At 42.4% G+C, this 13,232-nt stretch overlaps 1 protein-coding gene across 2 annotated transcripts in view; it reads left to right on the top strand.

Annotated features, from left to right (window-relative positions):
* grinaa (glutamate receptor, ionotropic, N-methyl D-aspartate-associated protein 1a (glutamate binding)) overlaps positions 1 to 12,696 on the top strand; it is a 45,029-nt gene extending 32,333 nt beyond the window's left edge. For both annotated transcript variants that reach the window (XM_080859615.1, XM_080859614.1), the window contains exons 3-7: positions 2,105 to 2,226; positions 4,523 to 4,723; positions 5,414 to 5,542; positions 5,889 to 6,032; positions 10,118 to 12,696. In XM_080859615.1, coding sequence (XP_080715741.1) covers positions 2,105 to 2,226; positions 4,523 to 4,723; positions 5,414 to 5,542; positions 5,889 to 6,032; positions 10,118 to 10,267 — 746 coding nt within the window. In that variant the 3' untranslated portion in view covers positions 10,268 to 12,696. The remainder of the gene's footprint in view (positions 1 to 2,104; positions 2,227 to 4,522; positions 4,724 to 5,413; positions 5,543 to 5,888; positions 6,033 to 10,117) is intronic.
* Positions 12,697 to 13,232: the final 536 nt, after the last annotated feature.

Genomic DNA, 13,232 nt, shown 5'->3' with positions numbered 1-13,232 from the left:
AATGTATGTTCTAACTAGCGCTAGTGTTCATATTAGTTAGCAATCATATATCCGCTAGCGTCAACTTTTACTTAACATTGTAGAGGCTCAGCATGGTGACCTGTCAATGTATTTGCTGGTTCTAGTCTATTAAAAGACCCACGATTACCAAAGCAGTTTTCTTTATCTCCCTTTAATGTGCATTCATCAATTTCCATTACATGACGATGCATGATCTTTATGTGTGTGTCTGTAATGAGAATGGGCACTAATTAGCACTGCACTGAATTACTTAGTTATTGCTACACGATAACAATTACACAACTAATATTACTCGATACATATAATTGTGGACATTACACAAGGCAACATGAATCTCATTCATAGCTCATCCAGTCGAAATCTTAACAGGATGAACCCATCTCTATTACAGAGAATCAACATCAGGACATTTATAAATCTCCGCTTAGCATGCTAATCGCTACTAATAGCAACGTGCACTCATAATACACTACCTATATACATAAACATAAAAAAAAAAAATATATTGTCACCGATACCCGATCTAGAAATGTCTTCAATATCGGCACCGATACAAATATCGGATCGGTGCACCCCTAATCTCAGACTGTGTTAATGGTTTTTAATCGGAGCATGGCTTTGAGTGCGATGGAGCTGAACAATGTATCGACCCACTGAACACCAGAACTGCCGTAACTTCGGCTCAGATTGAAAGTTGGTGTCGGCAATGAAGCTTATGTAGAGTAAGAAAACTGTCACAACTTGCCTGTTATTTCAATTGTGATTTTTATTCTTATGTTTATTATTGGTAATGATCATTGTAAAATCCGTCAAAATGACGGACTGCCTTCAGATTTTTCCGTCATAGTTAAAAAATATCCGTCAATGACGGACATTTGTCGGTTAACGCGACCTCTGGTCTGATGAGGAGATGGCTGTGCTAGCTGGCTCACCACATGGAAATTCCCATTCTTGTCTTTCCACCTTACATCAGCAGCAGCCATTTGGGCTCAAACCGCCACGTCACGTCAGGTGACATTACCATCGGCTCTGAGGTCTGGCTCTGTCACTGCCCTCCAGTTACCGTGGTTTTCCATTTTAAATGAGAACATTCCTCTCTCGTTCAGATTTTTACCGGTGTTGGGTGAACCACTGTGTGTGCTGTGAAGCTATTAGCGACAACATCGGTTGATTAAATTGGGGAGGACTCTTATGTGACAGTTGAGTAATTGAAGCATCCTTCGTAAAGATTGAAGATGAAGGGGATCTGTTAAATGTGTTCGTAATAATATGATTATTATTCATTTTAGTCAAAAGTTTGGTAACTTAATGTAAGCTTCAGTGTTTCTATCTTATGCATGTCAATGGAAAGAGAGTGCTCCCGTTTTAAGTCTTAAAATGACGACAGTTGCATGATGGCACAGAATGCGTATCTGGCCAGCCAGCTGAGCTGAGGCCTTAGGCAGAGCAGGTGTTCATGTTAGAGTAAGCGTGACGCTAGGCTAACTCGGTAATTACTGAAATCATTTAACAAAAGAGAAGAGTAGCTTTAAGCATGGCATGAAATATTTTATTATTCAGACAGAATTAAAAAGATTTAGTTTCTCTGAGATCATTCTGAACTGGTAGATCGGTTGCTAGGATGAACTTTGACCTCGGCTCAAGTTGGGTTGGTATGTGTTGTTGAGCAGCAGGACTCCCGTTTGCTTGACACAGCCCTTGTGACGTTATCAGAATGTTGGCAAAGCAATTTAGGATTACAGTAATAATATTGTGGAAATTCTTCTGCTGTCCAGATATAATGAATGATGAGTACTAAAAACATCACATTGACCAGTTACGGTTTATTATGGGTTTCCATTCAATGGAAAACAGAACTTTAGAGAGCATAAGGGGTTTTGGTTTCTCATCTAATGAAGGCATTCAAATCTAAATCTAAGATCTTAAAGACCCATTTCTGAGCACTGGCAATGTGAGTTTGTCGTGTTCAAATGTCTTGCTTTGGTCCTGTCCCTTCACTATTTCCATCCACAATCACCGTTTTTTTTTCTCCTTTCACACCTGCTAATTTTTTTTTTTTCTCTCTCTCTCTTTCCTGCCATAGCACCTATAATGGGCAGCCCTGGTTACCATGGCGAGAATGGGCCTCCTTCCTACTATGACAACGAGGAGTTCACCAACTCAGGCTTTGAGGATAAGACCATCCGCCAGGCCTTCATCAGAAAGGTAAAGCGATAACGCTTGTCTTGTATGGGAACATAACCAGAGAGTCACCTATTGTGGATCAGCTGTCGATTGTTTTCCCAAACACAACCTACTGTGAGTTAGGGGTGTCACGATGCCAAATATTCAGTAGTCGGTACCAATACCAGTAAAATAACACGATTCTCGATACCAATTTCGATACCACGGTAAAAAAAAAAAAAAAGGATTTTCCAAGATTCCATGTACTTGAACTTGAAACATGAACTTCTTCATTAAAATATGTGAAAATAGCAAAATGTCATAAGACATACAAACCATGTGCAATATAGCATAGCACAACATAATAAAGTGCAATTAATGGTTAAAGTGCAACAACTAGTGACCCCAGACACGTTCCAGACTTCCAGGCATCTTTTCAAAAGGTACTGTGCAAAACAAAACCGTGGATATAACAGTGCAGCCATTCAGCTAACAAGATGAACATGAGTTTTGAGCTTCTCAAAGGACGTATTTAATAGAAAAAAAATCGAAATGTTCAGTGTGGTCGCGGCGAAATTCCAGCTGTCACTCGCAAAGCGTCATACATCGGCTACATTGAGTCTATGGCATCGAAAAAAATAAATAAATTGGGTAATCGTATTTTGTCAAACCAATTTCATATTTATGTGTAACTAAACTAGGACATTCTGTGAATTTCCCTAGTTTAGTCATGATACTTGCAAGATACATGCTCTCTTTCTCTCTCTATCTAATTCTAACCAAGGTAGGCTATAGGCTAACGTTAAAACTACAGCATAGCTTACCTAAACTATGTACATAACATTAGCCATTGTAACACACGTGCCCATCATTTTAAACATCATGTAACGTGTATTTCAGTATGGCAGATAAAAAAAAAACTGCATTATTTGGATGTTGTTAATATGAATCAGAACTATCCTTGAGTTCTTTACACAAATACAGATGACTGTCTTTCAGGTGCTTTGCTAAATTGAAGGTACTATCTCCCTTGGTCTGAAGAACACGTTAGCATCGTTTGCATAATGTTCAAAAGTAGGGTGACTAGACGTCCTGTTTTACCCGAACATGTCCTCTTTTCGAGACCTAAAAAATGCGTCCAGCAGGGATTCCAAAAGCGTCCGGGATTTAGCCTCGTCGGATATTTGTGTTTTCTGGGTGTTTCACAAACTAATATTACGTCTTTTGGAAAGGGTATCTCCGTTACATTCCACCTTTTTGCGCGTGCTCTCATTGGTCGACCGCCTTCCCAGTGTTGCCAGATATGGTAATTATCCTCCAAAATGAGCCTATGATACGATATGCCATTTCCAGTCTGGCAACACTTCACACCTGGCAGCCTCCACTAGCTTCATCGTTTACAATAGTAAATGGCAGATCTGCGTGTGAAAAACATGATACAACTTCGACTGGAACACCGAAGCGTATACTGCGCCCGTCAGTTCCAGAAGAAGCGCAGCACCGATTCTAACAGCTGGTACCGGCGTTTACGGTACCTACGGTGCTTAAAAAAAATGGGTATCGTCGGTGTTTTGTTATTTTAGTACCGAAAGGTACCGTAAGTATCGGTTCTCGTGACATCCCTACTGTGAGTGCGTATACGTCTTGGGTTGATAAAGATTAGGGATTGGAGTATTATTTGGAGCATAGTTATTGCTGAACAGCCTCGAACTGACAACAAACTCCGTATTGAGAAATATCGTAGGGTTGTTTAAACCTAGCCAGGCCAGTCAATACGACTGAAACTAGGGGACAGGCGGTCATTAGTCATCTGCAGTTTATTTGACCCTCCAGCTCATGATGTAGTTCAGACAGAAAGATGTCTGTCTGTGATTGGGGTGAAAAGTGCATTACTAATACCTTCCTCTGAAGGAATACCCTAAAACCCTTTTAGTAAATGTCTTTTAAATGTCACTTATTTTCACTGCACAAGAAGGGTACTCCAGTATAAGAGTTGAAATGTCTTTGCATAACTATACCACAAATGGCCTTAACCCAAATGTACTGCTCTAGTCTTTGAAATCATTTTTATGGGACATGCCGTTTAGATGTCCAGGTAGAATTCAGTTCAAATCTGCTGTGTGTTTACCCTTTCTAACTGGCACCTTGACTAGTGCTTAAGTTGCAATAACATTCCTGTCGTTTTTGTCGTAGTATTTATTGTTACACCACGTTTTTATTGCTCAGCTCTTAGCTTGACTGTTCTTTCTCTTGTAAGTCGCTTTGGACAAAAGCGTCTGCCAAATGACTGAATGTAAATGTACTGCCTTCAGTGGTCACTGACACTCTCATCTCCCAGGTCTTCATGGTCCTGACGGTGCAGCTGCTTGTTACCTTCTCCTTTGTGGCAGTCTTCACCTTCCATCCAGAAGCCAAGTTGTTTGTGCGCCGCAACCCCTGGACGTACTACGTGTCCTACGCCATCTTCTTCGTGTCCCTGATCACGCTGAGCTGCTGTGGAGAGTTCCGCCGCAAACACCCATGGAACCTGATTGCCCTGGTACTACTTCCTCCCTGAGCTTGTGTTTGTGTGTGATTGTTGGTTTGCTTGTTTTTTATGACTTATAAAGGGTTCTGAGACCACGCTCTGTGATCCCACACTTTAATGTTATCAGTAATGAGTAGGTATGCACGATAATATCGGCACAACTTTGGTGTCGGCTGATTTAAAAACTTAATTATCAGCATCATAAGAAATGAAAACAGACTTTGATGATGTGCCTGGCCCGATAAGGCACATCATCTGTTCAACTCACATGAGATTGAAATTTGTACTTGACAATATTAGTTAAAAATAAATGTCATGTTTTACATCTAGTCCAAGTTGAAGCGATTTCCTAATTTTCCTTTAGGAATGTCTACATTTGTTAAGGGATACAGTTAGGGTACAATCAAAGGAAATGTTTTATGTCTGTGTCTACAACAAGTAGGCCACCACAATAAGAGTAAAAGGTTAATTCTACTGTAGGAAAGACTTGGTACTCTCTTTTTATGCTGTGGTAGCCTATAACAGTGTGTTGTTGATGATGATACTGGTTGAGATGATCGTTGTGATGATAACAGTGGTTATTATTGTGTGTATGATTGGGGTTGTGGTGATGATGGTAATGATTTATGCTGTGTTTTCCCAGTCCATCCTGACTGATTGTGGTTAAGGTGATGATGGTAATGATTATGACTCTTTCCCCAGTCCATCTTGACTTTGAGCCTGTCCTACATGGTGGGGATGATCGCCAGCTTCTACGACACAGACTCCGTGATCATGGCTGTGGGCATCACCGCAGTGGTCTGCTTCTCTGTGGTCCTTTTCTCTCTGCAGGTCAGTCTTTCCTCCCCTCCCTCTCCTTGCCATGTCGTCCTCCTCACGTCTCCTTCTCCATGAAGACTGGAGACCTTTGCCTCCTCTACTATTACGTATAAAGTGTGGTGCTGATTCTGTGTTTCATCTGATGAACTGCAACTATGTTAATGAAGTCTAAAGTTGTATTTATTTATTTATTTATTTTAAACATAATTTCAATAATTTCTTTGACTGTGGCTTTCACTTCATTATTTAGTTGTCACTGTTTTGGTCATCACTGTTTTTACAGCTGTTGGAATCATGACGTTCATCACTTTCTCTACTTCTCTCTCCCCCCATCCCCTTACCCATTTGATCCACACAGACCAAGTATGACTTCACTTCCTGCCGTGGTGTTCTGTTTGTGTGCCTGATCGTGCTGGTCCTCTTCTCCTTCCTCTGCATGTTCATCCGCCACAAGATCCTGCACATCGTCTACGCCTCGCTCGGCGCACTGCTCTTCACCTGCGTAAGTAGCGTTAGCACACCAGCTAACTCCTAGAGCTCGTCCGTACTTAGAATGGTCTGCAGTGGCAGCAAAATCTGTGACTGACTGTATGACTGACTCAGGACTGATGCAGGATCAGCCTTCAGTGGGTCTGACTATGCCTTATCTAGGACTAGTGTTCAGTCTTGCAGTTGTCATGTAGCTTCAACACAAACACAGTCATTGAAGTCAGTGTGTGTATAGAAGTTTGATATGGATGCATATGAGTTTGCAAACCTGAAGATGGAGGTGCTGTAGATGTGGCCTGCACTTTAAGATTTACTGTATATGAATTCAGGCCTCATTGTAGCTGCAGAAGACGTCAAGTGTTGAATCAAGAAAATTTGCAAACTTTAGGCGGGCCAACTCTAAATCAGTGAGTAAGGCCCAATCTCAATACTTCCCCTTACCCCTTATCTTACCCCTTACCCTTGAAATTGCGCGTTCATGTGAGAGCTAGTGGTGTCTCAATACCCAACTTGATCAAGATTAAGGGGTAAGTTTAAGGAGTGTATGGCCCTCGTTTTTGAGATGATCTGAGAGCTACCTTGGTCCTCCAATGGCTATCCCAGAGCACACCGCGAAACCAGCTCGGGAATTTTCAAAAAAACATGGCTGCTTGAAGCGAGGAATATTTTACATGAATAAAGCTATCTACACAACTTTTTATATGTTTATAATGACTCGGTTTGATCTGAAATGTACTACACGAGCGATGCATAGAATTGTCGGTCTTAACTGAAGCTTTCAAACGGTAGTTTTAGGATACATTTAGCGCGTATACCACCACTCCATTGGCTTATATGGTAGCTTGCCAGCTATCATGCTACATACACTACATGTAAGTATTTCTGGCTTATAATTAATTTAAAAATGACGACAGTCTTGTTTCGTGCTCTACACAGTTGTATACCTATATATTTGCAACCATGTTCTTCATTAGACTTTTTTTTAAATCGCTAGTTTCATAGCTCATACAGTCACGCATGACGTACCCGAAACCTAGTGGCGTCTCATTTCATAGGGGAAAGATCTCAGCCCTTGGCCCTTACACTTGCAAGTGCTAGGGTTAAGACTAAGACAAGATTAAGCAAAAGGGGCAAGGAGAAGAATCGAGATTCGGCCTAAATGGAAGCCGGCCCGGCTGCATGCCTGGATCCATTATAAATGCAGGAGCCAGAGGGATAGAGTGGTGCAGAGAGCATGGAGGGAGATGGAGTGAGGGAGAGAGAGAAAGGAAGAGAAGATTTGGGCGGCGAGTCCCTGTATGAGGCTTTAAGAGCTCGTGAGGCTTTAAGAGCTAGTGTTCTGGACCCAAACTGCCCTAATTTCATCTGGAGGATGAAAAAGTGCAAACGAGGGAAGAGGAAGACCGAGAGGGCAACTTTAATTGTGGAAAAGAAAATGACAACGGAGCAGGCTACCCTGAATGCCCCCTTTTAAATTGGTTACGTATCCGTGCAAAATGCATTAAATGAAAGCATGGTAAGCGAGTGGGAGATGCTGAGACAGAATGCTGGGGTGAATCAAAAATGAAGTGATGTCGGTTTTGTCCATTACCTTGTTGTGTGGAGGTATGGGTTTGGAATGACAGAACAGAGATCCATCTACAGAGAAGGAAAGTGAGAGGGTGAGAGAGGGAGGGAGAGAGAGGACAGAGGGAAGCTGGATTAGTGGCCTGGATTGATCCCGAGCAGCCATGGAAACGATGACCTCAGCGTAACAGATGCAGAGAAAGAAAGCAGACTGATGAGGGAACACGCAGAGAATCCGAAGAGAAGGGGGGGAAGGGGGGAGGTGGCGGAAGAATGCAGGGATCCTGCAGCCTCAGCTTGTTGGTTCATCATTGAAGTGCGTTGGGCTCTGAAGCTGCATTGTCAGGTGAGGATAAAGCAGGAAGGATAAGGGGTGAAGATGAGGGGAGACGATGAGGATCACTCACTATGGTGGCAATGCGAGGACTTGAACAGGTTTGGGTACATTGCAGTGTCAGGTATATATTTTTTAAATCAGTCCAGACAGGCTATGCCAGTGGTAGTCTGTGCACATCTAATGACCTCAAAGACGGTGAAAGAAAAAGAATGAGCCTTGGGCTGTCACAGGTGTAAGCAGTAATAATAGACAGCACGCAGTGTGTGTGTGTGTGTGTGTAGTGTCATAACAGATTAACTAATTAAATACAAATATGTGCACTATACAAGAAGCACTAACAGGAAATGACATGAGGCACTGCTACATTGACAAACGTGAATGGCTATTTGATAGTCTTGCCTTAGTCCCTCCCTCCCTCCCATCCTCCCAGCAAACTGCCTTAGTCTTACAGCATTGCTGTACCCCTACACGGGTGTCTGTTTTCGACAGCAGTGGCATTTCCTGAACTTTTACAGTTTTTCTACTCATTAGTATGTTTTTTTTTTATGTATTTATTTATGCTTTAGTACAGGTCTGGGTGTGTATGCAGTACAGTTGTATTTTGCTTGTGTAGTGTGTGTGTGTGTGTGTGTGTGTGTGTGTGTGTGAGTCTCTGTGTGCGCGTGTGTGTAGTAGGGATGGGAAGATTCACCGGTTCGCATCGATGCACCGGCATAAAAGCTCACGATGCGCTGGGCCGGATCAAAAAAGTGTGCACCGGATACAATGTGGAATGAATCGCGATGCATCGTTTCTAACATTTTTGCATCGGTATAATCCGAATATAAGACCAATAATTTTATATTTAGATAGATTCTTCCTCTCTAACTGTTTCTTAAGTGCGCTCTCACCTCCACTGCTGTCAATGGCCAATTCTCGTGAAGTCTATAATTTTCTAAAATCTCTCTCTGCCTGCAATACCGCTCTCTGCCTCTACGCAACTTAATTAAGTGCAACTTCGGCGCTCTCACAGGCAAAGACAGTGGGATAAATTACTGTTAACGGTGTTTTTTGACTGGAAGTCTCCAGAAATCTGTTACCTTATTGAACGAAATTAAAAAGAGTGAACGTGCCGTTCAGAGTCACCAGAATGAACACGTTCACGGTATCGTTCATCAGGCAGTAATACAGTAGCCTACGTTCAGTTCACGTTCACCAACATTATGAACGAGTTCAGACACAACTCTGGCGATTGATCCACGTTTCAAAAAACCTGACCTTCTTGGAAGACCACGGCACCAAGACAAGATATTCATTAAGATAATAGCAGAGGCGGTGATGATAGAGGAAGAGGTAGGATTATACTCCATATACCGTAGCTAAACTCTCTATTTGTTACTTGAATTTACCTGTATCTTCCTTAAATTGGAAAAGGAAATCTAGCAGCTAGTCTCCATTATACTGATTTTTGTCAGGGCCAGGCAGATGAAACAGACTTTGACAGGAGCCCACACAAAAAGGAAGAGAGAGGTTTGTTCTGATAGGAACTGTGCCAAAAGTTATTAAACAATGCTTTCAGCCTTGGCAAAGAGCAACCTGTCCATCCCAGCAACAAGTGTTCCCTCTGAAAGAGTGTTCAGCACAACTGGTGACATAGTTACAGCACAGCACAGTTTGCTTTGTTTCCTCCTGATCATGTGGATCAACTCATATTCCTAAAGAAAAACCTTAAAATAGGACAAATTAGTTAAATTTAGTGTGTGAGGCAGTTGATCCACTGGTTTAGGATGGAGAAAACTGTGTTGTGACTGGCAGGTATAGTTAAAAAAAAAAAATTACATTCAGAGACCACTAACACACACACATAGGTACATGTTATACTTTGTCAGAGACCTTGTTAATGATTTGTTGTATGACAAATAAATGAATCATTATGTACCATATTAAATTGCATAGAATTATATTATTTTGCATCGCATCTCGTTGAATCGCATCGTGTCGAATCGCACTGCATCGCAATAGGGGTGAATCGTATCGTATCGCATTAGTAGCTGCTTTTATGTATCTTGAATGTATCGGATCGTTGGCAGTGCATCGAGATGTGTATCGCATCGTCCTCAGTGATGAGATGCACATCCCTAGTGTGTACGTATGTGTCGGTGCATATGTGTGTTCTGGCCTAATCTGACCCCTCTGCCGTCCTGTGTCTCTTGTAGTTCCTGGCCGTGGACACGCAGCTGCTGCTGGGCAACAAGCAGCTGTCTCTAAGCCCAGAGGAATACATCTTCGCATCCCTCAACCTCTACACAGATATCATCAACATCTTCCTCTACATCCTGGCCATTGTGGGCCGCTCGAGGGATTGAGCGCTCGGCACCCCTCAGTGGAGAGGAGGGGAAGCGCATGCGGTGTGCAAGGAGGGGAACATTTTAAATCAAGTGAATGGTTGTCATTTCTTTTCTCCCTCTCCCTGTCTCTCTCTGTCTCCTCTTTCTCTTTCTCGCTCTCTCTCTCTCTCTCTCTCTCTCTCTCTCTATCCTTTTGTCAACTTTTCCAAAGAAACCCCGCACCTCTGCTCCATTTTTCACCCACCCTTGTCTCATCAGTGAGAGTTGGCACGATTGGCTGAATGATTGACAGACAGACAGACAGACAGACAGACAGACAGACAGACAGACAGACAGACAGACAGACAGACAGACAGACAGACAGACAGACAGACAGACAGACAGACAGACAGACAGACAGACAGACAGACAGACAGACAGACCGACCAATGAGAGCCTCTCTGCCCTGTGGAGAGAAGATGAGAAGGGCACGTTTTTAAGTCCCTTTTATTTAACCACTTAAATAGCCTGAGTCTCCCATCACAGACACTTCTTTATCAATGTTTGGTTTTGTTGAAACTCTGCGTTCGGCAGCTCAGCACCATGCCTTGCTCTGTGCTGTACAGGTTGCTTCTGCTGCCGTTTCCCGGGAGACGCTGACCTCAATCAGAGAAACCAGAGGATGCAGCACTCTGAGATGATGAGGGATGCAGATAGGACAGATACGTACCGGTGTGACGCATTGTAGGGGACAAATCAAACACGTTATTACATTTGCGCACCCAGAGAATGTTGCTTTTCTGTAGGCTGTCAGTGTAACCATCCTGTGCATGCTCTTGGCAACACTGCTCAAACAAACAGACAGACAGACAGGTAGACAGACAGACAGACGGACGGATCTGTGGATAGACAGGCCTGTGTCTCCCCTGCTTCTTGTTAAGCTGTAGATAGCACAGCACTCTTCAATCCCCTGCTCTCCTTCCCTCTCCTCCCATCTTCTCTCTCTCTCTTTCTCTCTCTCTCTGCATGCCTGCTCTCCATGTGCAACCCCGACCAAGTTCTTCATGGGAACTATAGCAGAATGTGCAGACATCACTGTATAACTAACCAGTCACTCTGTTTTGGAACAAGAATTAACAATAATATAGAGAAGAGAAGTTACACCAGTAGAGCTAGACATTTGTATTCTTAAATAGACACAGATAGATGTTGAGAAAACTGACTTCTCTAAATGGTACTCCTACTCCCAGCACATGCGTCAAATCGGGGGGTTTGTTTTATTCACTGACCAGAACTCTGCAGGTCAAAAGGCCTGTCGTTGTGAGACTTTGTGCTCAGTATTTGATTTTTGTTTTCTCTTTTCCACCGGAATCATGGAAGATTCTCCACTTTCCTCCTCCTGTCATGTCTCTCCCCCCTCTGCTGCTTGTTCATAGCTATCTTGTCCTCTGTCTCTTTAATGTAGTGGGCTTAGTTTTGTGTTATTTTTTTTCCATTGGAAATAATGTGAAATGTTAAAAGTATTGAAAGTATTCTTAATTTTATTTTTGTTGTTAACCGAGGGGTTAACTGAAGGTTTTGATAGTTGTTTACATGCTCAGAAGCGTTGGACTCATCTCTAGTGTGTGTGTAGTTGTAATTATTTATGATATATTTATTACAGAGACTGTATAGGCAAGTCTGAAATTGGGCTGGTGTATTGGTAGTTAATCTCTCTGTCTCTGTTTCTCTCTCTTTCTATGAACTTTGTGATGTTTTCCAAAATCTGGAAAGGTGATGTGTATATGTATGGTACAGTTATCTGCATTTCAAGGCTTTACCTTGCCTTGTACCCTTAAAAGGGTCATCAAAGGCATCATGTAATATAGCTTCATAATTACCAAATGCTGTAATTGGTGTATAATAGTATTGGTTGTAATTTATGAAATACACTTGCAAACAAAGCTGTTGAAAACGAATCCATTTGGCTACAGCTGCATTGAATAAAAACGTCATGAGTTCTTGCACTAGAGCGAGAGAGAGAGAGAGAGAGAGAGAGAGAGAGAGGCAGGCTGTAATGCTTTAAAATAGTGGATTGAATGTGAATTTCTGAATTAAACATCTGCTGGAAAATAGTTCAAAACAAGATGGAAAAAGAAGAAAAAAAGACTGCCCTCAACTTACCTGCATGTGTGGTATTGGTGTGTATTGAAGCTGCTGTTGCTGGGAGACACCTCATGAGAAAGCCCCTCCCACCCCCATGTTTTAGTTATGTTCTACAGCCCTCTTTTAGACCTGATTTCTGTATTTGTGTTTGTAACTAACCGCAGTACGTAAGCCTCTGTAGTGGACTGAAGTGTATAGGGTGAGCTTTGGCCTTTGTAGTTCTGTTTGCACTCTACATTTGCATTAAACTGAACTGGGATTGTATTCCTCTTCACTGCTGTATGCTTCACATTAAAAAAGGAAAAAAACAGACACAACTGGAACTAGTGTCTCTGTGTGTTTTTTTGAGGGGCAGGGGTTGGTTAGTCAGAAAATCAAGGTGAAAGATCAGTCAACCAGAAAGTACTTTGTTCTTACAAGTGCAGAATTAAGCTGACGAAGGTGATCTGAAGGTTAAAACATGTCTTTTAAATAATTTCTAAAATTGTACGAGGTTGTTAGAATATTAATAAGCACGCTAAAGTTGAAGAATGGACCGGAGGACGAAGTCAGGTTTCTGAAGGTTTATTTCAGCGTGGAGTCCCCCTCTCAACTGCTGCTCAGAGAAGGCCTGCCTGATAGCAGAATGTGTTGGCATTTTATACATTTCAATCAGGTTACAGTACAGGAGAGGGGAGGGCCACACCCTTTAGGTGAGAGGAAGGGGGGGGGGGGGACAGTGAGGGGTTTACCTATGGGGGGAGGGGGTTGATGCCAGGACACAAAGGACTCTAGCAGGAAGAGGGGGGGGGGGGTCACATGTAAATTACTCAGGTAAGGAGACAGACAGAGTACACATCCAGAGTAAGTTGCAGATACA

This window comes from Sprattus sprattus, assembly GCF_963457725.1.
Source record: "Sprattus sprattus genome assembly, chromosome: 20".
NCBI lineage: Eukaryota > Metazoa > Chordata > Actinopteri > Clupeiformes > Clupeidae > Sprattus > Sprattus sprattus.
The sequence above is the reverse complement of the archived record's forward strand: the minus strand, read 5'-3'. Positions and strand labels throughout refer to the sequence as shown.